The 26,596-nt window shown below is 39.0% G+C and overlaps 1 protein-coding gene across 1 annotated transcript in view; it reads right to left on the reverse strand.

Annotated features, from left to right (window-relative positions):
• LOC136678685 (voltage-dependent N-type calcium channel subunit alpha-1B-like) overlaps positions 1-26,596 on the reverse strand; it is a 129,428-nt gene that overhangs the window by 15,690 nt on the left and 87,142 nt on the right. Inside the window, exons 21-42 of the mRNA XM_066656778.1 lie at positions 25,581-26,357; positions 25,241-25,425; positions 24,906-25,026; positions 24,045-24,174; positions 23,682-23,741; positions 23,234-23,340; positions 21,189-21,200; positions 18,514-18,534; positions 16,137-16,145; positions 13,810-13,906; positions 13,499-13,659; positions 12,885-13,022; positions 11,837-12,038; positions 9,985-10,149; positions 9,486-9,596; positions 9,235-9,318; positions 7,409-7,525; positions 7,229-7,294; positions 6,717-6,808; positions 4,545-4,695; positions 2,629-2,756; positions 1,190-1,286 (exon numbers count right to left, since the gene is read on the reverse strand). Coding sequence (XP_066512875.1) covers positions 1,190-1,286; positions 2,629-2,756; positions 4,545-4,695; positions 6,717-6,808; positions 7,229-7,294; positions 7,409-7,525; positions 9,235-9,318; positions 9,486-9,596; positions 9,985-10,149; positions 11,837-12,038; positions 12,885-13,022; positions 13,499-13,659; positions 13,810-13,906; positions 16,137-16,145; positions 18,514-18,534; positions 21,189-21,200; positions 23,234-23,340; positions 23,682-23,741; positions 24,045-24,174; positions 24,906-25,026; positions 25,241-25,425; positions 25,581-26,357 — 3,031 coding nt within the window. The remainder of the gene's footprint in view (positions 1-1,189; positions 1,287-2,628; positions 2,757-4,544; positions 4,696-6,716; positions 6,809-7,228; positions 7,295-7,408; positions 7,526-9,234; positions 9,319-9,485; positions 9,597-9,984; positions 10,150-11,836; positions 12,039-12,884; positions 13,023-13,498; positions 13,660-13,809; positions 13,907-16,136; positions 16,146-18,513; positions 18,535-21,188; positions 21,201-23,233; positions 23,341-23,681; positions 23,742-24,044; positions 24,175-24,905; positions 25,027-25,240; positions 25,426-25,580; positions 26,358-26,596) is intronic.

The raw sequence follows: 26,596 nt of genomic DNA on the forward strand, positions 1-26,596 counted from the left end.
TCAATCTATGATCTGTGTTGTGTTACTGGGCAGCGTGCTGTATGGTGTTAGTAGGGCAGGCTGTGAAGAGTTGAGCTCCCTGAACTAAAAGAGCATACATTCACTTGCAGTAGCAGAGCAGAGATTAAAATAAAAGAAAAAAAAGTCAGGATGGAGAGAAGGAAGGGACTGATGCACACAGCCAAACGCTCGCACACTCAGCGGGAGGAAAAGAGTGCGGAACAAACAACAGAGAGAAGAGAGAACAGAGAGCAGAGGACATGGAGGATGGGAGACTGAGAGCACGCACAAGAGAGGGAGGAAAAAGACACACGCAGTGAGAGAGAAAGAGAGAGAGAGAGAGAGAGAGAGAGAGAGAGAGAGAGAGAGAGAGAGAAGAGAGAGAGAGAGAGAGAGAGAGAGAGAGAGAGAGAGAGAGAGAGAGAGGAAAGCTCTCATGGTCCAAAGCAACACAGGCAACAAACATGTGCACTGCTCCACAACAAGGAAGTATGGAAGGGAACAGCAGTTAGGGGCACAACTTTAGTCTAGGCTAACAGGTTAATAATAAATGGCAAGTTGGCTAAAAGCTAAATGTGGGGCCACTTAAAAAAGACCATACCTACAAAATATATATTGTCTGGAATGGCTCAACCAACTGCAATCAAACACCAATAAGGCACATCTTTGTGAGGGGGATGATTAGAATTGATTCATTTTTAGAAAAAAAAAAAGAAAAAGAAAATCATCATCCAATGCATTATGTAAATGGACTGGTATTCAGAATTGTTTGGATTTGAGCTGGTTATAGATCGTGCACAAACAATGCAGTGTAAAGACGTATTGGAATTAATGTGAAAGGTGACAGCTTTGAAAAGCAAAACAGACCAAGTATGGGGCTTAGAATTCTCTCAGACATTGCAAAATTGAGTTAGCCTTAAACCGTTACATTATCATCATCTTTCGATGATACGGGCAGTGGAAAGGGGGCACTGTGGTCCCAAGAAAAGGAAGAGGAGGGCGAGGGGCCACACCAGAAAGACCGGAGAGCGGGCAAAAGAAAATAAAGAGAAAAAAAAAAAAAAACAAGGAAACAAGGGGCAGGAAACATTGCAGAGCACAGAGATTGGCTGGAGGATAAGCCAATGGGAAGACAGGGCGAGCAGAAGGGGTGTGGGGAGGGGAGTTGGTCGGGTGGAGTCGGGGCTACCTTGTAGGCGATTCGTGGTGGACATTTCTTTCCCAAACCTAAAGGTGGGGACATGTGGAGCAGCATCTCATACATATCGCGGTACTTGATACGGCCACTTCACAGTGTAGAGAAAGCAAAAAACCCAAAATATAAGACAAGGATGGGGAGTTAGAGAGACGGGAAGAGGAACAAAGGGGAGGAAATGAAATTTTTAAGAAAGAAAAAGGACAAAATGAAGAAGAGAAATCCAAAAAACAAACCAAGAAACAAACAAACAAACAACAAAAAACAGAAATCTGTGTTATTTAGATTTCCAAGAGTGTCATGGACAGGGATGCCATCCTTGCCCGGGCTGGGTCAAAGATGGATCCTAAAAGGTCAGAGGTCTGAGGGGAGAGGAGTTGATCCCTAATGGAAGAGATGGAATGGAGCAGAGTGAGGTGCACACATGGTGTGGATGGTGACAGAATGGCTGCATTGTTTGGAGGATGTCTGCTTTTGCATGCTAAGAGACATCAGGTAGGGTTTCCTCTTTCAAGTGCTTGGAAACAAAGGTTTCAATGCCCAGCTTTTTCTTTAAAACAAATTAGTATCAACTTCACACTTAGCACACCTGGGTTTCCTGTTACAGCTCTGTGTTATTAGCTTTAACTTCATAATACATAGGTATAAAGATAAATGTTATATAACATAACAGCTTGATATTGATTGTACAAAGTAATATACACTAAGATAGAATATTAGCTCAAAATGAAATCAGTGTACGTACATCATGCATTATCAATAAAATGGGGCTTTTGTGGCTTTGAAAGCTTTGTTTCACAATCAGCGTCATTATCCATAAGCCAGTCAAGTCTGGAAAAGGCAAGTGCTTGTGTATAGGCAAGTCATTTAGTGCACAGCCATTCAGTTTGGGTCTCTGGGCAGTGGCGCTCAGAGCCCACAAAAGTGGAGGAAGTTTCTGGGGTTGCAAACCTTGTATGCTACCCTATTAGGGCAGTTCTTCCCTAAGCCAAGAGGGGGCGAGATAATGCGCAACAAATTGTACATATCCTTATAGGAAATCCGTCCGCTGCGGAGAAAACAAGCAAGACATGACACACGTATAAGGACAGCTTGGAAAGTACATTAGCATTAAGCAGTGGACTTGATTAGACACATATGGGGAATGCTTTTTCGATCCCATAGGCATCCAGTTGTGCAGGGCAAGAGCAGGGTACCTACAGATACTCAAAGAGGGAAACAGTTCCTTCACACATTATCTCAGGGAACAAAGGAGAGGAAAGAAACATTGCTTAAATAAATGTAAAAGCCCTAACCTGAGATTAATAGATGCTTTTCAGCCCACAAGGATAGACCTGGCTTTCAGTACAGAGTCTAGAATATGTTACAGGGTAATTCAGAGAATCAGAAAATGATCTGAACTATCTGGATTGGGATTAAAAGATGAAACATACCAAGCAGCAGGATCGTACTCAGCCCAAACTCGTATGAACTCGTCCAGGTGGTGCGGACCCAGGATGGAAGAGTCCCGTGTCAAATACTCAAAATTATCCATGATCACAGCCACAAACAGGTTCAGCATCTGCAGAAAGAAGAAACAGAAAAAACATTGGAGGTAGGAACTGCTCTTTCATGCAGATCCAGACTGGCACCTCTACAGAGAAGCTCCATGAAGAGGTCACCCTAACGGTCATCATTCCATATTCTACTTGACCTCTCTACATAAAGCCTTTGGTACACACCACAAAATCCTCCTGTCCATCCTCACCAGTTCTCACAGGCTTTGCACAGCAGTGGTTTGCTTTGTAATTCGAGGCGCTGTCTAACCAGTTAACATGGGGGCCATGTCTGTTCCATTCAGGCCCTCCACTATCATCCCACAAGGCTTGATGCTTTACATTTGTCTTTTCTCGGTCTCTTTTTGAAGTAATATCCTCTGATGGGTTTTCTTACCACTGCTATGCTGAAAACATTAAACTCTTTTCTTTCCAGGTTTCAGCTTGAATCTCCACAGGTATTCACCATGAAGTCACTGAACATTTCATCTGCAGAAGCATGAAGCCTTGGTGTACTAATGGATGACCAGTTATTGTCCTTGACTCATGTTGCAAACCTGACTCAGTCATGCAGATTTCTCTTTTACAATCTGAAGACCTCAACCTTATGGCTCTAGAGAGGTCTTTTGCTATTCCAAGTCGTGACTGCTGCTACTACCTTCCTCCTTGGCTTCATATGTGTACCATCAGGCCTTTGCAACTGATCAAGGATATAGCAACACGATTTCAATATTTCTCCACTGCTGTATTCTCTTCACTGGCTTCCTGTACCAGATTCAAAACTGTGATGCTGACACTGCTCTCTTATACTTTATGCTAATGGTCAAAACTTGATCTGTACCAAGAGTCCTTCAAGATTCAAGTATGGCTCGACTTGACCCACCATCCTTCAAGATGCTTGGAAGACAGAATCCATTTTGTCCTGGCATCTACATGGTGGAATCAACTTCCCCTGGGTGTCTGAAAAATTGCACGCCGAACTGAAGACCAATCCCTTTCAAGAGTACATACATTAGCACTTATCTTGCACATATTAAAATCATAAGATTATACTCATGTCTTACATGATTTGACTTTCTGGCTAAATGTACTATGTGAGCACTGTTTATCTAGGGGTCCATACTGACTTTTGTATTTGGTAGCAACTATTCTTGAGGTATCATTTTAAGCCTATAAAAATATACAGGGGTTAGACAATGAAAATGAAACACCAGTCATTTCAGTGTGGGAGGTTTCAGCCTGGTGGCCAATCTTCATTAATTGCAAATTGCACCAGTAAGACCATGTGCATCCAATGGTTCAAACATTGTGTCCTGAAGGCGGTGCCGTGTATCAGGACGACAATACACCAATACACACAGCAAGACTGGTGAAAGATTGGTTTAATGAACATGAAAGTGAAGTTGAACATCTCCCATGGCCTGCACAGTCACCAGATCTAAATATTATTGAGCCACTTTGGGGTGTTTTGGAGGAGCGAGTCAGGAAACGTTTTCCTCCACAGGCATCGCGTAGTGACCTGGCCACTATCCTGCAAGAAGAATGGCTTAAAATCCCTTTGACCACTGTGGAGGCCCTACACCATACTAATAAATTATTGTGGTCTAACACCAGGTGTTTCAGTTTCATTGTCCAACCCCTGTAGCTAAGGATATTTTTTTGTAGAAACAGTGAAGCACTTTTGTAAGATAAGAGCATCTGCCTAATGCCTTAAATGTAAATATTATGACATTTATTTTTGTCTTGGTTTTGTTCATTCCAATTCTCTCCAGACAATTAAAGAAATATAATAAATATATGAATAGAGCACTAACCAGGAATGAGCAGAGAAAGATGAAGGAGACGAAGTAGAAGTAGGCAAAGTCGCTGCCACATTCATTTCCCAGGGTTCCTGAGCGTTCATCACACACACGCCGACTCAGGCAGGACAGCATGATCTCATGCCAGGCTTCCCCTGTAGCACTCCTGAGCCACCCACACATCATAAATACATCAGTACTTATGCATATTAATATACAACTGCACAGGGTTATACATGCAGCATTTTTAATGATACATTTAGTTTCTCATTTAAGATGCTGCACGTAGCCAGGCCAAAAAATTGGCCACACAATTTTCCACACAAAGTAAATGCTGGGTCTACAGCTGTTCATTGGAGCTTTGAAGCCATGTTTTATTATTATTATTATTATTTTACAGATGTAACACTACTTGTCCAAAACTTTGTAGATGTTCCCCAATAATGATGATACTCAGCAACTTTAATGTGCACTTATTGTGGGCATAGGCAATACATTTTGAGAGTTTATATTAACACCCCACCACCAATGTGATTTCTCTAATTCTTTCGCATAGAACAGACACTTGTCTGGACTGAGGTAAAAGCACCAATTCACACAAGTTGTGGTTTGGTTTGCCTTATAAAACCCCAAATTAGTTGCTGGCTCCTTTAGCAAAGAGCTGGGTGCCCTGCAATTGGCACTGAGCCCACACACTGGCAGGGAGTGGGTGAATCTGGGGTTAATTAAAATATGGAAATCTAAAGGCTTTCTGTGGGATCAGCAGCCCGGATCCTCCAGGTGGCACTTCAAACTGCATTTTCAACTGCACTGGAGGCAAGAGTAGGGAAGAGGGAAGAGGGGAAAGGGAGGGCTGCTATAGGGAAAGACAGAGTGAGAGAGTGGTATTTAACACAGCGTGCCTCAAGCGAGCAAGTGTAAACACATCTGAGATAAGTACAGAACAAAGGCTGTGCTGGGGCTGACACACACATACACACAATCACACACTGTCATGTATCACAATGCTAATGTCCTGTCCAGGGGGCATAGCAGAGCTCAACAAATTGCGAGGACACACATGAACCCCCAGTCTGCACAGCCAATTAACAGCTCACCAAGAGACCATGTGTGTATGTGTGTGAGTGAGAGTGAGAGAGAGATAAAGAAAAACAGCGAGAGAGAAAGAGAGCTAAATGTTTGTTGCCCCTGCCCCATTAGCAACCATCATCAACAATATATCTACACTTGTCTGTAAACTTTTTCCAAGCTTCTGAAGAAACAAGAATATTCTTCCCTGCAAAAACGAATTGACATCTATATAAATACAGAGTGTTGAAAAGACATGAGGATAATTCAGTTCAGTTTAGAGCAAGTTATTCAGTAACTCGAGATGTAGAAGCTAGGGGGGATGTAGAGGGATAAATGAAATATCTTTTTAATTCAAGAGTAGCTTTATGCACATACTTCTTCTCTTCTGTAAGGTTTTCACTGGCCTGAAGCCAGACACTGGATAAAGTTAGGACAGAGTGAATAATACAAACTCATTAAACTTCTGAAATAAGTACTGGTGCAGTGAAAGTGCCCTATCGTAGTCACCATGAGTCACTGCTTTAAGCAAGTTTAAACCATGGCATTGACTTTTCACTGCAGAGAATATATTGTATGACTGCAGGAGGAGGAGAACTCTTTGGATTTGGTGAGCAGGGGTATAGTGTGATAGGGACACAGAAACTTCATCAAATGAAACAGAAGGTAGAGATGGACATTAAAAGGAAGTTAGATTGGAAGGAGTAGAACCTTCATACAACCGTCCCTAATTGTAGACCCATTATAGTTAAAATACCAATATCGTAGGCCAGTGTTCTTCAAGCTATGTGGCATCTATATAAGCCTTAGTTTCCAACTGACATATACTCAATCTTTTATATAGGCTTATACCAACACGCATTAAACTTCATAAAAGTTTAGCATGTGAAAGGACTAATGCAGCTTTTATAACAAGGGTTGCTAGTTAGAATAAGCCTTTATAAATATACATAGAGGTCAGCTGTTATGAAATCCTAATATATTCATCCTATATCCATAATGAACACCATGTCATAACTAGTGAGGTGCCCCTCAAAACAAATTGGCCTGGTTTAAGCATATGTTTGGTAGGAGGGCACAGGCTGAAGCATGAGAGGTGTATCCTAGCTGTGGGTTTACCTGAAGAGTAGCATAAGAGCCTGGAGGAAGGTGCGGAAATTGTTGTGGTGGTTGATGGCAGTGTCCTCATTCAGCTCAATGTTTCCAAACACCTGCACAGTCAATACAATTGCTAATAATAAGAAAAGTATCATTGCTCCATTTAGTGCACCACACTCTTGTACTGATCAAATGATTGAAATCACAGTTTGAAATAATCAGTACTATAAAACCCATGTAGCTGGTGATTCTAGAAAGCAAAAACAGAGCTGTTCATAGTTCTAAAGAGACAAAGAATGTTGTATTAAGCTGAATTAAGTTAAGTTAATTAATTAAGAATAAAATTGTTATCCAGAATGCCCAATATCAAGGAATGTCTGGACAGAACATTATTGTAAATAGCTTTATTGAGTAAAAATAAATAAAGTTTGGTGTCTCATACAATCTGGAGGACTATATTATTTAAATCTACATAATAAAAATATTCTGGCAAAACTCTGAATGGCCATGTATTTCTCCATTAGGGCACTGACCTGCATTCCTATGATGGCATAGATGAAGAACAGCATAGCGATTAGAAGGCAAACATAAGGCAGAGCCTGAAAAGAGATTAAACCATATCGTTATCAGCATTGTTTGCAAAATTCTGAGCACAGTGTACATGTCAATATATGTTTACAGACAAGTGCTCAACTGAGAAATTGTCTCAGCACCTTGAAGGACTGAACAAAAGTCCAGAGCAGGATGCGTATGGTGTATCCCTGCCGAAGCAGCTTGATGAGGCGAGCCGCCCGGAAGAGCCTCAGGAAGCTCAGGTTTATCAGACGGTCCTGTGAGAAAAAATGTCTTTATTTAATACTTAATTCATTTATTCATTTATTTAGTTGACATCTCCCCATAGTCTTTATCCCACTCAATAAATGTCTAAGATTAGAGAATTAAGATGTTGGTAGTGATGACCAATCAAGTGATTTTAAAAGCAATAAGATGCTTTGGTTGGAGTTTCTTATGCTCGAAAGCTATCCAATGTGGCAGCTATTGTTGTTAAAAGTCAGATTTTCAGGGTTTATTTGACTTGTTTTCCAAGTGATATAGGTTTAGTTTAGGTGATATAGATATAGGTTTAATCATGATCTTATGTTCACTATCTTGTTGCTTCACTATCTTGTTTCCATCATGACACAGTAACAGCTGATACTCTCAAAACATCCATAATACATAACTGGTCATATTTAAGAAGGAAAATGTATATTCACTGGCACAAGAAGACATGTCACTCACCGTTGTCTATAAATGAAGAGCAAATATCATGGCAGCCAAGATGGAGTGAGAACAATGAACAAGAAGATCAAGCAGGGGAGAGAGTGAGAAACAGAGAGACAGAGAGACAGAGAGAGAGAGAGAGAGAGAGAGAGAGAGAAAGATAATGTGATAGAGTGAGTGAGAGAGAGAGAGAGATAATGTGATAGAGAGAGATAATGTGATAGAGAGAGTGAGCGAGAGAGAGATAATGTGATAGAGCGAGCGAGAGAGAGAGCAAGCGAGCGAGAGAGAGAGAGAGAGAGAGAGAGAGAGAGAGAGAGAGAGAGAGAGAGAGAGAGAGAGACAGAAGAGAACCAAGAGACCCAAGAGAAAAACAGGAAAACATGAGCAGCCATCACAACAGAAATGTTACATTACAGACATATTAGTAACACTAGTTGACAGTGGACATTAGGACAAACAATTACACTGTTAATTGCTCTGAATAATAAATTATACAACATACATTTCTGGGTATGTATTTACTACTATAAAGGTGCATTCCAGCCTAAACCTTTAATTCATTTAAATATGCTAGTGTTTGACAGAATTAATTTATTTTCATGTTTTCATTTGTGAGAGTTCTCTGGCAACAGTGCCCTGTGTGCATTACGAAAGCACATCAAACTAACTTTGGGATTTTCTGTGGTGTCAATCATTCCTGACTCCTAGCCCAACCAATGATCTATAGGCTGATAATAATGTAACCAATTTGCTATTTAACTTGATGTCCCTGTTGTGATTGTGGTGAAGATTTAAAGACAATCTCTGCTATTAAAGTAATATCAGCTTCCAACAAAGTTCAGCAACTAAAAAAAATTATCCACCCCAAAATCACATGCCAGCTGCATCATTAGAAAGGAAGATCCTAGGTTTCACTGATCAGAAAAGCTGTGCTTTTTATCAGATGCTACAGGATATCTCTTTGAGAATTTTAGTTTCTCATGGATTGATTACTACTGAACTGAATATACTATAAAAGTCAATTAATAACATTTAAGGATGAAATATTTGAATAATAAAACAATCCAAATTCTTCAGTTATTTTTTGACCTGATCTGAGTGCTTCAGTTTTGAGAGGAGTGTTTAGCACTAGGAGCTTAGCCAGTTTGATCATAAGGCTATTCCTATTTCTTTATCCCTCTTCATCCCCCCTTAACTTCGTTGAAGTTATTACACCAAGTCCAAAACTCACTGTAATGATGTTAATGCTGGATACTCATTACATTCCACTTACTTTCATTTCAGAGACCAGAATATCAGTAATGCTCCCCAGCACTGTCACAAAGTCAAACACGTTCCAGGCATCCTTCAGGTAATTCTGGAACGAAGAGGATTAGCGAGATCACTCACACACAAGCCGAAAGACCGTCTAACACTCCAAGGATGCACTTCTACTGAAAGCTTATAGTAGCCTGAGGGGCCATTTTTGGATCCTCAGGGTATACCCAGATTAAAGTATTCATGGTATGAGAAGTGGATACTTACCAAAGGACCAAAAGCAATGATCTTGAGAACACACTCCAATGAGAAAAGGGCAGTAAAAACAATGTTGAGATACTTCAGCATTGCATCATAAAAATCTGGAGCACCATGGAACTATTGGACAAGAAAAAAAAAATCTCAGATTTCTCACAGGAGCTCACCTAAACCTGACCCCAATCATAATCCCAAACTATTAAAAAACAACCCCTAAACCTAACTCTTCTCCAATCAGATGAACAATCAAACGGTTTGAGTGTACTTGAAGAAACAAGTTTAGGTTTAAAATAGGTTAGGTACAGAATCTCTGACATATCAACTGCTTAATAACGTAAAGAATTATCACTTAACAAGATGACTGATTTAATTTTTTTTTATATTTAACAGCATATTGTTGAGTGGCAAAGAAGATGAGGATGATGGTGAGTATATTGTTGAATACTGCAAACTGTTGCCAAAAAAGTATAAATAAACCAACCAAACAGACAAATAGTTGATTCCTGACCTTCATCATGAGGACCACAGTGTTCAGGGCGATCATGGCCATGATGGAGTACTCGAAAGGCGGTGACACAACAAATTTCCACATCCTGTACTGGAAGGACTGCTGGTTCTGGGGCATGTAACGTGTCAGTGGCTTGGCATTGATGGCGAAGTCAATACAGGCTCTCTGAGAAATTAGGGCGCAAACATGGAACTCATTCACATAACAGATCAGAAACACTACCTCCAACACACTTGAGTTTTTAATTAAATATAATGATTAAGCTGGTGACTTCTGAACTGTAGTTTTGGATAGTGGCATTTGGTAAGAGGCTTTTTGGAAGCACATTCCCCCTCTCTCCAAGTCAAAACCGATTAGGAGGCAAAGCCATCGGCAGCTTAATGAAAATTACCATACAAAGTGCAGCAACCACCTAGGGGTTTTGCTTCCTAGCATGGCCTAGAGAGACAGAGAGAGACAACCCAGTGCACTGATTGAGCTTGGCTGAGCCACAGCTCTTTACATTTTCATCCCTTTTTTTCATTAAATTTCTCTAATGCCAGAGGTAGACTGAAAGATATTTCATACAGTTTTATTCATGGATGCACTGTTATCTTAATGTAGTAAGCCTACTGTATAACTGCAATTCATGCAAGGCATACTAAGGAAGTGCTACTGGCACAGGAATGATGATATGAAGAGGAAAATGACTATTTTGAATTATTAAAATAACATTCTTTTTGCATACTAATAGGGCAAGAAAACAGCCTCACAAATGTATTTTGCATAAAGTTGGTTACTCTATTGCACTGTGAAGCACAGTGGAGTGACACATGAAGTAAAACATAGTTCTAAATAACTGCAGATGAAGGACAGTTTAACATGTCTTACGGTGCCTGTGAAGAAAAGCAGTGAACAAAGATGTTCAATTATTCATGTGCCTCTGCACAGAATAGTTTTGAAATAAAACTCGACAAGATATACTAGCTGCACATGAGCATAAAATCATCATGCTCAATGACAAGTCTTAGCTAGAGGGATATAAATTCCTCTGGCATTGGGGTGCGGAGCAGTGGAACTGCATGCTCTGCAGTGATGGATCTACATTTAATAACTTTAGAATGAGATGGAGTGGCGTATGTGAATCATCCCAAAAAAATAATCTAAAAGAATCATCCAAAATCAGGACCTGTACTTGCTAATGGTCTTGATTAGTAATATTTTCAGTAATATATTGGATAGACAATGGGCATCGTATTGATTGAATAATGGTAATTAATAAATGTGTCCCTGTGTTTTTCTTATGTTTTATCTGCAATTCTATTTTGAGTGCTGTACTCATTGCATCATGGTCCTGCCTCATAGCTGCTATAAGTAAAGGAGCTATATCAGGTTTGTGTAATAATTAAACAATTAAACACACACTGTTAAAAATATATGCGCTACAAAAGGTTCTGTAAGCGATACCATAGTTAAAACGTTTAAAGGGGTAAAGAACTTTAAGATTGAGTGATGGTTTTTTAAACCTTTAAAATGTTCCTCACAGTCACACATCTCTAAAACAAACATGGTTCTTTATGGAAACAAAAGTTCTTCTATTGCATTACTCTAAGAACCCTTTGTAGCACCTTTATTTTTAAGAGTGCAGAGTACAAGCACACATGGAGCATTAAGAGTAAATTTACTTTACAAATTAAAATACCGAGCTACATAATGTTATATTTTGAAAGACATACTGTGAAATTACCTTTTATATGTCTTAGTGATATGTATCAAATGTACCAGATGTCTTTGGTTAAAGCAATTATAGTGATCATATATTTCCATTGCTGACAAAATATGAGGTGCCCCAGGGTTCACCTGTTGGTCCTACCTCATTTTTTTCCAGACTACACTCAGACAATGCCTTATCCCCCTGCTCCTGGAATGTGATGATGATCAAGGCCACAAATATGTTGACAAAGAAGAAGGGGAAGACGACGAAGTAAACCACATAGAAAATGGACATTTCAATACGGTAGCCTGGACTGGGACCCTGGTCTTCAAATGTAGCATCCACAGAGTGCTTCAGAACCCTGAAAAAAAACCTCAGTATGAGCATCTCACTGGAGAATATTCAGACCACTTGCATTAAAATTACCATTTTTAGTAATCATTATTGACTTCCACAGCCTTGAACTCCCCATTATATTTCTCTGGCACTTCTAATAGCCATGAGATTAATTAATGACATTCATCTCATGCCTGTTAACAAGTTTTAACACAGTAATAATAAAACAGCCAAAATAAGTAAAACATGTTAACCCCTTTTAGCTCTGAGGAACATATTGTACTTTTTGCTTGGGCTATCAGTTCATCTTTTGTTTTTTGTTTTTTTTTTACATAGCAGGCATCAGTGTATTATGTAATGGCCTACTTAATTTCATGCTTTCATTAAGACCAGAGTGTAGAAATGACAAAACAAGACAGAGAAGCTACTGACAACCCTTTTGAGTTTGCTGACCATCAAACATATGAACCTCATTTAAATTAGACATAAGTCAAGGAAATTACATGGCTTACACAGTACATGCAGAACAGAGTCGTATATTGGTCAGATGGTGCCGTTTTGCTTAAAAAAGACTTGAAGGGCAATATTTCAAACTGACACACACCTTTGAAAAGAGATCAGAGGGGACCACATGGCAGTGGGGCCAAAGGAGACATTTAAAGAGGACAAAAGCCTTTACAGGCTTTTAATCCTCTCAAAAACACACAAAGCAAATGAATATACATGGGCATACAAAGCTACAAATGAATAATTGCCGTGGACAATGATACTGTCTAAGGAAAGGGATTTTGTTTTGTGACTTTCTAAAGGAAAATATATTGTTGATTAATTATTTGTGTGCGTGCGTGCGCATGTGTGTGTGTTGACTTACGTCGGCCAGCCCTCTCCTGTGGACACGGTGAAGAGAGTGAGGAAAGCCCACAGAACATTGTCATAGTGGAACTCATACTTCTTCCACAACCTGGGCTGAGCTGACACTTCATCTTTATCATAGTCCAGGAACTGCCCTCTGAAAAAACACAGGAAATAACAGTGTGCAATATGTTACTTCATTATTCATTATCATTTTCTATACACGTGGTTGCTTTGTTCTTCATAATCCAAGCATGTCCAACTACATAATTTACTGCACTAAGGAGAAATACCATAGAATACATTCTGACTGTTCTAAAACAAAGGTGTCAGAGTGGGTTTCCTTGGGGCCACAGCGCTTTAGACAGTCTCATTCTGCTTCATTAAGACCTGATTGAACGTTTTTAATGGCCGCTGACACGTAATTTTTAATATTCTTTTCATTTAACTAGTTTATATTTCTAATTTATTACCATCATCATACAGAATTATTGTTATTTGTTTCATTGTTATTATTAAGGGTTGATTGTGGCCCAGTGACGTAAGCGGTTTCACTGCCCTGGTACAATACCAGTGTGTGTCTACAGGGGAAGGTGTGTCTAGTCAAGCAGTGCTGGCTGACTCGGACCCTACCTGCAGTCCTTCTCCAGTCCTTTAGACTCGTCTGTACAGTAGAAGAACTTGCCCTTGAAAAGCTGCACAGCAATTACAGCAAAGATGAACATGAAGAGGATGTAAACGATGAGGATGTTCAACACATTCTTCAAAGAGTTCACCACACAGTCGAATACAGCCTGAGGAAGATACAAGCACACACACATTGTAATCTGCTGTAATGCAAATATGTGGCTCCTTGACAGCTGATTAAGCCCCTAGAGCAAAAACCTAACAAACCCAAAGCACTTTTTCTAATTTTATTAGACACAGGACATCAGTTTCTGTACCTTTAGCTTTGGTAACCTCTTGATGGTCTTCAGGGGCCGGAGGACTCGTAACACCCTGAGTGATTTGATGGTGCTAATGTCTTTGCCTTTGGTCCCTCTACAAAATGCAAATGAACAGCAAAGAGCTCAATTATTCCACTTAGTGCTTGAGGTAAACCATGGAAGCTCTGCTTGTTTCTAAGCAGGAAGCTTATAAATCCTGGATTCATAATGGTTTGCAAATATATTTAAAGTGTGTTATATGATATATATAATACATGATCATTATAATTACATAAGAATATGTTATGCATATAATTACAGTGATATCTATTCGCAATTACACAAGCTTATGCCAGGTGTTATAAGCTATTGTAGCTATAATGTGTCATCTTAATAAACATCCAAATTCATTGCAAGCATTTTACTGAACCGACTTATTTCTACACAACACAGTAAAGTGAATCAAGATATGTCCATGTTCTGTGCGTACTATGCATGGCAAATGTACAGTGAAAATAATTAAATATCAGCTACCTCATGACATATTCCTCAGTGTATGATTTACATGGACTAAAACAAACATAATGCACGCTGTCAGACATCTTAAATACTGCAATATTAGTCAATATCTGTATATTACACCCAACCAGCAATGGATTAGTAGCACAAAACACACCACTGCACACCTCACATCATGTAATCCACCATTACATGAGCTAGTTGAGTTTATAAAGAACCCTGTGCATGCAAGCAAAGCAGTTATCAATTAAGCTACTAGAAATCCTACCTGTAGAGTAAGTTTTCCCCCCGAATTCCTACCTCAATATTCAAACATGCAAAGATAACAAATGTGCTAAGACAAACACTGCTGTGCATCAGATTTTCTAAAGTTTAAACAAACCAATCATTGAAAAGAAACTTAACCCAAAGGGAAATGTTTCTTTGTGGGGAACTACTGTTGTTTAGCTTAAAATATATTAAAGAAGAATTCCATGCATTTTTCACATTTTTGAGATGTAAACAAACTCAGATTAACCTGATGTAACCTGTATGTATTAGGTGTAGAAATACATTTTAAAGCGTTTTTTAACATTAAGGAAAATTTAAATTAACATTAATTAACTCACAATTAATATGTGAAGTTCGTAATCGCTAACATAGAAATCAACATTTTTAAGTCTTCTAAAACAAAAGACACATACTTTTGGATACAATATTATCCCCAAGGAGAGAACAAATCGACGCATGTCTTTTTGCAGTGCTTTTTCTTTGATGGAACTCAAAACACCAACTATTTCATATATTACTTATATTTGTTGAACAAAACAACAATTACCATTATTAATACTGCGTACTAGTTACCATAAAATGACAAAGAGCGGGAAAATACACAAAAACCTTTTAAAACTTATTTGTAAATTATGCATTTTTTTTCTGATTTTCTATCTAAACAAAACATCAAGCTCAGAAGTACTCTGGTTATTTTGATTCCATCGAGACACACATATCTGTGTTTTTCCCGTTTTAAACTACATATGTCAGTAAGATCCTGCATGGCCATGAAAGGTATGTTTTGAATGAAAGTATAAATGATCATGTGTGTCTGTCATCACAGAAAATATAACTCACTAGCAAGATGCAAGCATTAAACCATTTTTAATGAATCCGTTTATACCTTAATGACGGAATTATGCAGAAATTTTGAGATATTTATGGAATTCTCCTTTAAGCATAAACAGCAAACCAACAAAAAATAAATAAATAAAAACAATTTTATAGAGAGAATATTGGCAATGCCAGACACAACACGACCTCAAGGTTCTATCTGCATGGAAGCCAAGCTGCACCTGTTGCAAAATGTAGCCATGCTATGGCCTCTGGACATCTGCAATGAAATTACAAGGCTCTAACATCATTTTAGAGATTTATTCAATGCACAAGCACTGCCTATGACTGAATGTTCAATGTTTAGATAAACAACCTGGGGCCAGATATATTCCACACAACCACAGAAGTCCACAGAACCAAAGTCCTGCATGTAAAATGTAGCAATGACATCAATATCATATTTCTGAGGGATTACAAAATGATTGAATATTTTGACATTACAAGTACGCACTAGACATTCAGTACATAGGCCTGTATGTTGGGATTTCTGATAATATACAGTGATGATAAATTCAAACACTATCCCAACCAGCTGATGCTGCAACATTAGATCTTAGATTTTTTCTGTTCTGGCACAACCCAAGTGGCAACTGTTTCTTCACATTCTCTTAACAATGCATAGCTTCAGACGGAACTTATAGCATAATATCTGAAAAACTACTGGGTTGTGCAGGTACCGTTTAGGTCTTCCAATGCAGCAATAAAACAGAAAAAACAACACATCACATCTCATTCAGACACTGTCACTCAGTAATTACAAGGATGACTTAAATGATCCTGATGAGCAATGCTGAGAGATGGATCAAATCAAAGCAACTTTATGAATGTACAACAAAATCATACAACTGCAAGAACTGGAGGCCTGCGGATTGCTTTATGAATACAGCACAGGTTCATAAAGATACTTCAATGTCTGCTGTCACTAAAAGCGATTTAACACCACAAAACATTTTGCTCTAGCATCCATCAGAGAAAAAGTTACAAGTAGCTTGTTTGCAAGGAATGCTTGACAATAATTTTAATATTTTATTAACATACTACAGTCCTTATTTTCAGTTTATATGAAAATGTTTGATATGTGTAGTATCACTTCTAATTAACTAATAATTGTGCATGAAATGTATTATTCAATGCTGCAGTAATGTGGCTGGATCCAGCAAAACTAATTCAGCACAGAAAAAAATAGTTGTGTGTTACCATGCACAGAACTTATGTCCTCGCCATGTGCTATGTGTTCATTAATAACCCCAATTCCATTGAAGATGGGACGTTGTGTAAAACATAAATAAAAACAGAATACGATGATTTGCAAACACTTTTCAACCTATATTCCATTGAATGCACTACAAAGACAAGATATTTAATGTTCAAACAGATAAACTTTATTGTTTTTTGCAAATATTCACTTATTTTGAATTTTAGGCCTGCAACACATTCCAAAAGTGTTGGGACAGAGGTAAAAAATGCAAAGCAAAAGCCATATATCAACAACACCCATAAAAGCTGCTGGCTTCTCTGGGCTCGAGCTCATCTGAGATAGACTGACGCAAAGTGGAAAAAAGTGTCCTGTGGTCTGAAGAGTCCACATTTCAAATTGTTTTTGGAAATCATGGACGTTGTGTCCTCCGGGCCAAAGAGGAAAGGGACTGTCCGCATTGTTATCAGTGCAAAGTTCAACAACCAGCATCTCTGATAGTATGGGGGTGTGTTAGTGCCAATGGCATGGACAACTTGATGAAAGGTACATATAGGTTTTGGAGCAACATATGCTGCCATCCAAGCAACGTCTTTTTCAGGGACGTCCCTGCTTATTTCAGCAAGACAATGCCAAGCCACATTCTGCATGTGTTACAACAATGGGTACTAGACTGGCCTGCCTAGTGTAACACAGTGGTAAACAGGCCCCTGTCCCAAATCTTCTAGAATGTGTTGTAGGTCTCAAATTCAAAATGAGTGAATATTAAAAAAAAAAAAAAAGTTTATCCATTTGAACCTTACATACCTTGTCTTTGTAATGTATTCAATTGAATACAGGTTGAAAATGATTTGCAAATCATCATATTCTGGTTTTACTTTACATAATGTCCAAACTTTATTGGAATTTGGGTTGTACTATAAATAAAGTGACATACAACTATAGATCATATTTTCACGTGTTATACAAAACAACCTGTCATACCCTAGTCTTCAGGGCAACATGTTAATGTGTTATATTTCTGTGATTAATTATCTACTAACAACACTGTATCTAAGATGTGTATTGCTTTACAGTTTATATTCTTGTTCTCTGATTTGTTACTTTCTAAATAAAGTTTGGAAAGTTTCACCTTATACTTTCCAGTTTAGAGATGTGTGTGACTTTTAGAGAAGAAATTAATCATTTCTAATGGGATACTTTTTCCATTTGTAACTAACACATCTGTACCAAAATAAAACTAAATTGAAGCAAAACACTGAAGCTCACCACCATCCCTTCACTATCCTTCAAATGTACCCTAAAACGTTCAGCACTGTGTTCACGCCACCGTGCAAATAGCTTTTACTGCAGTTCCCTCAGAACCAACAGTACAGAATAACAATCTACTGATAATCTATTGTTCCCCATGATCAAACTCCACTGAACTTAACAGCGTGGTCACACACAGACTCGCATCATGGCAGAGTTGCTCTCCTGGTCCAGGGTCTATACTTTCATGCACTTTCCCCATGCTCTCTGATGCACATTTGTCCAGCATGCTTTCACTGGGTTGTCCGGGGCCTGATCCACGCCACAGAATCCACACACTCACAGCTAATATGTCACATATCACACCACACTGTTCTTTCTGATAGCTTTCTCAGAACTCCATTTTTTACCCCCGGGGGTTTGTATTTATTCACTTATCAGGATTTCTAAATATTTTCTGTTTCTGTTGAAAGCTATCAGAACAGTCAGTGCAGAGGCCCCTCCGCTTACACAAAATATCCCTTAACTCCAGGTAAACAAGGTCAGAAGAGGGAGTTAGAAGGATGCTTGAAAAAAAGATAAAGTAAGAATGTAGGGGGGTTTCCCACCTGTTAACACTTTGATGCGTTCTAATGAATGAATGAACAAAACACACAAGTCAAAACATTACGAATGCTCACAGAATATCAAATGCTATGGCTAGACATTTGCTAAGTGCCCTGTACAGTGTACTTGGATATATAAGGTTTATTTGTCTACTATAAAGGAATATCTAACTGAAAATAAATGGCATTTTCCCATATAGTCAGTCAGCCAGTTCAATTAATATTATAATGTTTAAGGCTAAACTAAGAAAGTCTAGAATCTATTTTCATTAAGTAATGCAGTGTTACAATTCTAGTGTAATGCAGCTTATTATACACATTATTTTATTAAAAATCTTAAATTATAGAATGAGCCAGAAAACACACCAGGGGACTTAATATAGTCACCACAACATTACATATGCTTTCATGGTGGTTACAGTTAATATATTCTGGAAAAAAAATACATCCAATTTAATGGAACCTAATGTGATTATTTCACATTAAATAGGTTATTTCAAAGAACGAAGCAAGCAAATGCAAATCTCTAAGGCAAGTGATATTTGTGCCATAGGCTCTGCATTTGGACCCAGGGCAAAAGCAGAGTTTACTCCTGATATATGACTATTACTTCTTAGTTATAATAGCTTGGAGCTCATGTCCTGGCTGACAGACTACACTGAAGGTGAGGAAAAAGTAATGCGTATTTGCTTTACTCAGGTATTGTGCCTTTAAGCAAAACAGGCTGTCCCAACAGTACACACATAATCACTGTGATAACTAGAATCCTGAAGGGATAGGGCAAAAAAGCAAGGGAGGTTTGAGATGATATAGTTAAAACAGCCAAGAAAAAAAAGACTGTGTAGGCTGGTTGAACACTTGTACGCTGGAATCAGTTTTTGTTCACCTTGTTTTAGCAGTGACAGGTTCTTTTTTTGGTGTTGTTTGTACAAGTAGGACTGAAAGAGGAGAGCTGACAGAAAGGAAGCTGTTTCACACCACAGCTATCCTTTCTTTAGTAGCTTCCCAAGCGCGATGGAAAAGAGAAAACAAACTGAAACACATTGTAGCTGTTCACTGAAAAATCCAATTCATGCGATCTCTGGTTTTTCCCTCTGAATACGGATGCTGACGCCAACAAGGCACAACCTCTCATTCCAGCTGCATAATTACCACCGTAAATGCTTTCAACCACAGGGGGCTTGATGAGCTTGCTTGGAAACAAATTACCATGTTTCTGTCTAATTAACCCAAAGCAAAAGTTGCTGACGATTCCGCCTCAGAGTAACATGAGTCATGTGAATTGGATTTTTGCTTCTTAGCCTAACTCCATACGTTTATGCAGACTCAGGCCACATAAGTCAGTGGCTAAAATGAATCATATCCTATAATCCTACAGAGCAGCAGACAACATTTCCTCAGTGAACTGCATGATGACATGCATTAGTGTTTATGCTGAGATTTTCTCATTCGTCCTCATGCTGGAGATGAAGGAGAAGTCTAGTGAAAGAGACTGAGGAATGGCACTATGAATAGAGGCTAGGAGAGGCTGTTATAGGACATAATTTATCATATCACATTCAGTTTGACAGTCACATGCATTGATATGAGCTGGAACTTCTCCACTGCATTATCAGGCTAATGTTCATGTTACTATTAGATTACTGTTAGATTATATAGAGAAACAAGGCAAAGAGGCTGGTTATGTCCTTTGTAATGATGTAGATTCAACCCTTAGAAATTGTAGTTATTGCTACTGATAGTAAATATGTAGTGCAATACAACATCTTCTCACTCACTCAAACACGGGTCAATTGTCAAAACAGACAACACTGCAGAATCTAAATTTTGTATTGATCCTATGAAAATAAAAAAATTGAGTGCAGTTCTAAACTTGTATGACTGTATTATAATGACTGAATGACTGGAGTGTAAATTATGTTAGGCATTATGTTTATCAGTATGCAATTATTTAATTTAATTTGAATAGTGAGGGTCTGTAGGTAAGCGTTTTGAACTTGTACAAGCATTGTTACAACAAAATTATTAAAGCAATGTGGTAGCACTGATATTAACAAAAACAAGGTTTGTCAGTGGTGTGAAGCATCAATCTGATGAAGCACCAAAAGCAAATTGAGAGATAATAGGGCATGACATTTAATAATTCAGTGAGTGAGTGAGTGAGTGAGTGCATGAGTGCATTATAAACCAGGTCCATTTATTTGAACTTGTCCTGTCCTTAAAGGAAAATGTAAAGGACTACATGCTTGAAAGTGGATTAAGCACAATGTTGTCAATAAATTTACACTTAATATATAATAATTGCCTGATAACATTTGAACGGCTATGGATATGAACAGGTGTGAAATTGTGGTCATTTTTTTGGTTGGTTTTGTGCACCGAATAGTATTGCTGCACTGTGTAGCACTGTAGCAAAAGCAATAACTCTCCACCTCTAAGGGTTAAGCAATGAAAGAGAAGTCAGTGGGGCAAACAGGGACGAATGAGACAGAGTTGTTGATTCAGTATGGCGATGTTATGAAGAGACCGCAGGGAAAATCTCCCTTCATCTCCGAACCTACATGGCATTGTCAGACTTACACATGGACAGGCAATAAGGCAGACAGAGGGAAAGAGAGAGAGAGAGAAAGCGAGAGAGACGGAGACAGAGAGAAAGAGAGAGTGTGTTAAGGCATTACCCCATGAAGCTCCTTCACATGGTTCCAGTGGGAGAGAGAGGAAAAGAGGGAGAGTGCAAAGTGAGAGAGAGAAGAAAAGGTTGCTCACGCTGTGAACACCACGTCTCTGACAGGACATCACAGCAATAACTCATACACAGACGGGAAGTGAGAGACAGTACAGTTCCCGGAAAAAAAAGCACAGCTTCTCGGCTCAGGAGCTCTTTATTATATGTCTCTTCAGTAAAGTGTCCTGACATGAGGTAGAAAGTGACATCAAAGCCTTTTCTGAAGTCTCAGCAGACCAAAGGGTCTATCTGCAATATATAATTAAAGTACAATATACTGTTTCAAGGTTTATGTTCTGTTTTAAATGTATAAATAATTAGTCTGTTTTGCTACATTTATTTTAACAGAACAATGATGCTATTCTTATACAAAAGTTAATGCATAATTTTTTATTAATTTTTTTCTGTCCCGCCTTTATGTAAAGTGTCCTTGGGTTTGGGAAAGGCGCTATGTAAGTTGAACTTATTATTATTACTATTAGTAGTAGTAGTAGTAGTAGTATTAATATTATCATTATTATTATCATCTGCACAAAAGTTTTAATGTGCTGCATTAAGCCCCAGTCCTGGTGCCTCATAACCAGCCAACTACATTGTTTTTAAAGTTGCATGCAGCTTAAAGGGGATGTCTTCAATTGTAGGAAAATGCTGTTCTCTCTTGTTTGTTTATTTTCAGACGATCGACGCCTTTATGGTGGAGCAGTATATTTGAAGGTAAAAAATTACATTTATTTGTACGCAAGTTGAACTTTTCGTCAAGCTTTTATTCACATTTAGCACATTCGGTAATGCAGTTAAATGTCTCCTGAATTTGGAGACATTCCCCCCGTGCTGCGCGATATGAGCTCAAATCAATATTATGATTAATTCTACATTTTACTACGATTACGATTAATGAACTATTATTTTGTTTTTGTATTTTTGACCCTAATATTTCAGTGATGAGGCTTGTACTGTAAATATTCTCCAGTATTAAATTTAGGAGATTTTTTCTAATGTTGCTGGGTGCTTGTTCCTCTCGTTTTTTTCTCAGCGTTTACATTTGACTTCTTTTTGTTAAGTGTTGTCTTAATTATAGTCAAACACAGCATGTCCAAACCACAGATGCTGTGTTTTTCTTTGATACTGCTTGAGTCGATTGGTCGGCCTTAGTGATTAGGCTGATAGGAGTAGAATCACGTGATTACAGTTTGGTAGCGTGGTTTTAAAGGGACAGTACATCAACACACAGTGGGGACATTGCAGAATAAAAATAATCAATATAACCAATATCGCATAGCGATTTTGATTCGTTTTTGATTAATTACCCAGCCCTACGTATACCAAAACAATATTACCCACCTATGGAGTAGGAGTGCAATACCTAAGCTAAAGCTTAGCATACTGGACAAGAATCTTTGTTTTTTCACAATTTACACCCGGGGTTCATAAACACATTAGAAACAGACTGGAGAGCTAGCAAATGGTGAGAAAGCATCCTCAGAATTTTTAAAAAAGTGTTGATTAAAATCATGAACTTCACCTTTAAGCTGTCATTTTTTTGTGCACACACTAATGAAGAAAACAAGGGAGATTAAACTGTGTTCTGGTAATCAAACTGCAGAGTTGACCTCTAAGGGAAGTGGAGAAGCAGGAGCCAGAGAAACTCTTACTCTGCACTTTGTGCTACACTCAGCAGCCTGGTGATAAATGAGAGGATTTTAGCACACATCAAACCTCCAACTGGGGAACTGTACAATTACGGTAAACAAAGAGACACTGGTCTGGCTGCAGGAAACAATGCAAAAGATTGCATAGCTCCATCTGTGTGGCCATTGAGGTTTTTCTCTGTGCAAATGTATTCAGATAGTTCAGAGAATTTTAGATTTCCATTTTGACTATATATAGCATCAATGAGAAGATGAGAGAACAGTGAATAGTTAGTATACTTTTTCAAGTATGTTGAGCTGTCTAATGATATTTGAAATATGCTTATTTAAAAATCAAAATTACACTTACGAGAATGCAAATGCCACCAGAGCTCCACTGACCACAATGAAGTCCAGAATATTCCACAGGTCCCTGAAGTAGGAGCCAGGGTGTAAAAGCAAGCCTAGATCCACCATCTTGGGGAAGCACACAGAAAAAGGAGCTTACACCATGATAAATGTTACAGTATTTTTAGTAAACTTATAATCCATTGAGCCTCATTTACCCTTTCTGAAATATGAATAATACACCATGGACTTGGACCTGTAATTAATTCATGAATCTGTGTGATAGAGAAGGATAGCAACCTAAAAACACTGCAACTGAAGGGAAAGTGACACCAGAGAGTGATGTCAATTTTGAGCAAATATAGCTCAGCACATTTATTAAAATGACTCCAGTAAGACCATGTTAATAATCACCTGCCACTAACTCTGCTTCAGAACTATAATTGGAACATAATTGAGCCAGAACTCACCTTAATTACCATTTCAAATGTGAACACACCAGTGAAGACATAGTCCAAATATTTCAGCACCTTTTAAAAAAAGCAGTTTTTACTTTGTTTAAAATAAATTAATAAATTCAGAATCTCTTTCTTAAAATCCATATGTTTTTACACAGACTGAAATATTCTAATACTATGCATGTCCTATACAGCACATTTAAATCAGTTGAATTAACACTGAGGAAGCATCACCAAAATGTATTAAAAAATAAGTCACTCTAACTAACACCACTCTACTTTAAAAATTCATTTGAATTCAGCCTTTTGGTTTCCAAATATTTGTCCTTATTTTGAAGCCACTCAATCTGAAACACAGAGAGCGAATAAACTTACATCGTTGCGTGGGGCGTTAGCCTGGACTGGGTCTTCTGCAGCCAGAGCAATGCTACTCATGGCTATTACCACAAGGATACACATTTCAAAGTACCGCAGGCTGACTATGTAGTGGCATAAACGCCGCACCCTGCATGAATGAAAAAGAAAGAAATTCTGAGCTACTTATAGACTCAAAGACTCTTACCGTGGCCTCTACACTGACAGGCAGACAAGGGTTTATTGAGGCTGTATTAGGTGGTTGCTTGTTTGTCTGCAGTTCTATGTGCACATTTATGAGTAAGCAACAGGTAAATTGAGAGAATGGTCACATATAGCAAAGTGCTTTGAATGGTGACCTTACATAGCTTTATTATACAGATTCCACGTGTGCGTGTGAGTGTGTGTGTCCGAAATTATATACTGTGCCATAGCAGCTTGTATAGCTTTATTACATGAACATTTTCTAAACTTAATCCCATCCATAACCTCAATCAAGATACTATTTCCATAAAATAATGGAATTTTAAAAGGAACCCTATGTAAGGTTTTGTGTTTTTGAGTTTTTGCTCCTGGTCTCCCTCTAGAGTTGCAGGATGTAATTCACTTTTGCAGCACTGTGCTGAAATCAAAGTTGGGGCATTTTGTTTCCTACCATCCTCCAAAAGTTACACAGTGCAGTTTCTGCAGTGCTGAGCCCAGAGTTGTTAAGACAGAGACTTTGTTCTTACATAATGATTCTGAAGCTGTCATTTTAAAGTACCTAGTGTCACTTTAACTCAATAACGTGCAAAAATAAAACAACACAGACAGATCTCCAGGTTGACAGGTTGTTTTTCAGCTTTGTTTCAGAAAGTTATATAGGGAAAGTGTGCAACTCACGGGTTGCTCTGGCTAAAGATGAACATGGAGCTGTAGGGCAGAATGGGACGAGGGCCACTCAGGTTTACATCCTCCAGATTCTTCTCTGTCATGGGCACAGTCTCACTGTCAATACTGTTCACTAAAGCACACAGACACAATTACAGTTCACAGGTCACTCTTCATTCAAAGAAACAGAAGCCTTGTATTGTAAGAGTGCAAATAACTGTCTTGCAACATTCACCAAGATTAATGTTGAGTGAACAGATTTAGATGTTAATCAGCTGGAGATGGTGTAAACTCTGGTTGACATTAGACTCCACAGCAAGACAGGACTATTATTGGGCAGTGCTTACTTGGTATGAGAGTGGTCTCTCCAGGTGGAGAGGTGATGGTGACTGGTATGTGAACGCCTAGCCCCCCTGTGCGACTAACATTACGCTGGTTATCTGAATCTTCTGGTTTCTCCAGACCCCATCGGTTCTCTACCACAGGCTGCTGGGGTGTGGTCATTAGAGAGTCTCCACCCATTTCTGCAGGCCTACAACAGAAAATGGGAGATGTGGAGTGTCCATTTTCATTCTAATTATTTTTTTATTATTATTAGTGTTTTCATAAATGCATGAAAAACTTTAGGTCCAGCAGGCACTATCCCATAGAACAACAATGGTAAAAGGATCTTGAATAAAATGCTACCTATGTCCTGGAGACTTTCCCTCATCTCTCTCTCCATTCTCCCTCTGCTCTTCACCCTCCATGTTGGACTGGGCTTTGCTGGTCCTTTGCCGGTGTCTCCTTCTTCCTCCATCCTCACCTCGCCTTTCTCCATCCCTGGCCCCTGAACGAGATCCGTCTCTGTGATGTGAGCGTCTTTCGCTCCTCCCTCCACTGCTGAGAACACCATTCCCTTCTCGGCTGGTCCTGTGGGAATGGTGGTGTCTGTGCTCCCTCTCTGTTGCCTTGCCATCTTCTGCTGTGCTCTGCGGTTGGTGGTGGTGTCTGCGAGTGCCATCACGGCTACGCTCCACTTTGCCCTCTCTACAGCGCTGGCCCTCTGCTTCCTTACTGCTGCGACTGTGGTGGATATGCCTCCGTCCATCCCGAGAGTTTCCTGTCGTTTCTCCATTCTCCTGAGTATCTTCAGAAGTACGCTCTCGTCTCCGGTGGTGCTTTCTAGGGGGTTGTGACTGAGGGGGCTCCATAATTTGGGAGTCCTGGGGGTCTTGAGGGGTCACAGCCTGGCCCTGGCCCTGGCCCTGTAATGTCCTGGCCTCATCCCAGCATCGAGGCTCCACTACCAGTGGCCGGTCCAAGTGTGTGGTGAGGTCAGGGCGGAGGTGCTGGCTAGAGGCCAGTCGAGGGTTGAGCTCCTCGGAGTAGAGTGCTTCACTGCTGGCCCTCATGTGCTTACGGATCTGAGAGGTACGCTGCTCCCACACTGACATCATCTTCAAAGAGCGCCGCTGCTCTTTACTGGGTGGGGAACAGCAAGAAAGAGTGGGTTAGTATTACACAGAGATGCTAATGAATATAAGGTTAGTGTACAAAAAGAAATATTGGAAAAAATAATATCAACCAAGATATTTAGGAAATACAATGAACTGTAACACTTCCTATGAATCTTTTATACGTAATGCATTATACATGCATTTAAAATGCATATGTCATACATAATACCTAATAATAACTGCTATAAGTCTGTTTAATTATGC

This window comes from Hoplias malabaricus, chromosome Y (genome assembly GCF_029633855.1).
Source record: "Hoplias malabaricus isolate fHopMal1 chromosome Y, fHopMal1.hap1, whole genome shotgun sequence".
Taxonomy (NCBI): domain Eukaryota; kingdom Metazoa; phylum Chordata; class Actinopteri; order Characiformes; family Erythrinidae; genus Hoplias; species Hoplias malabaricus.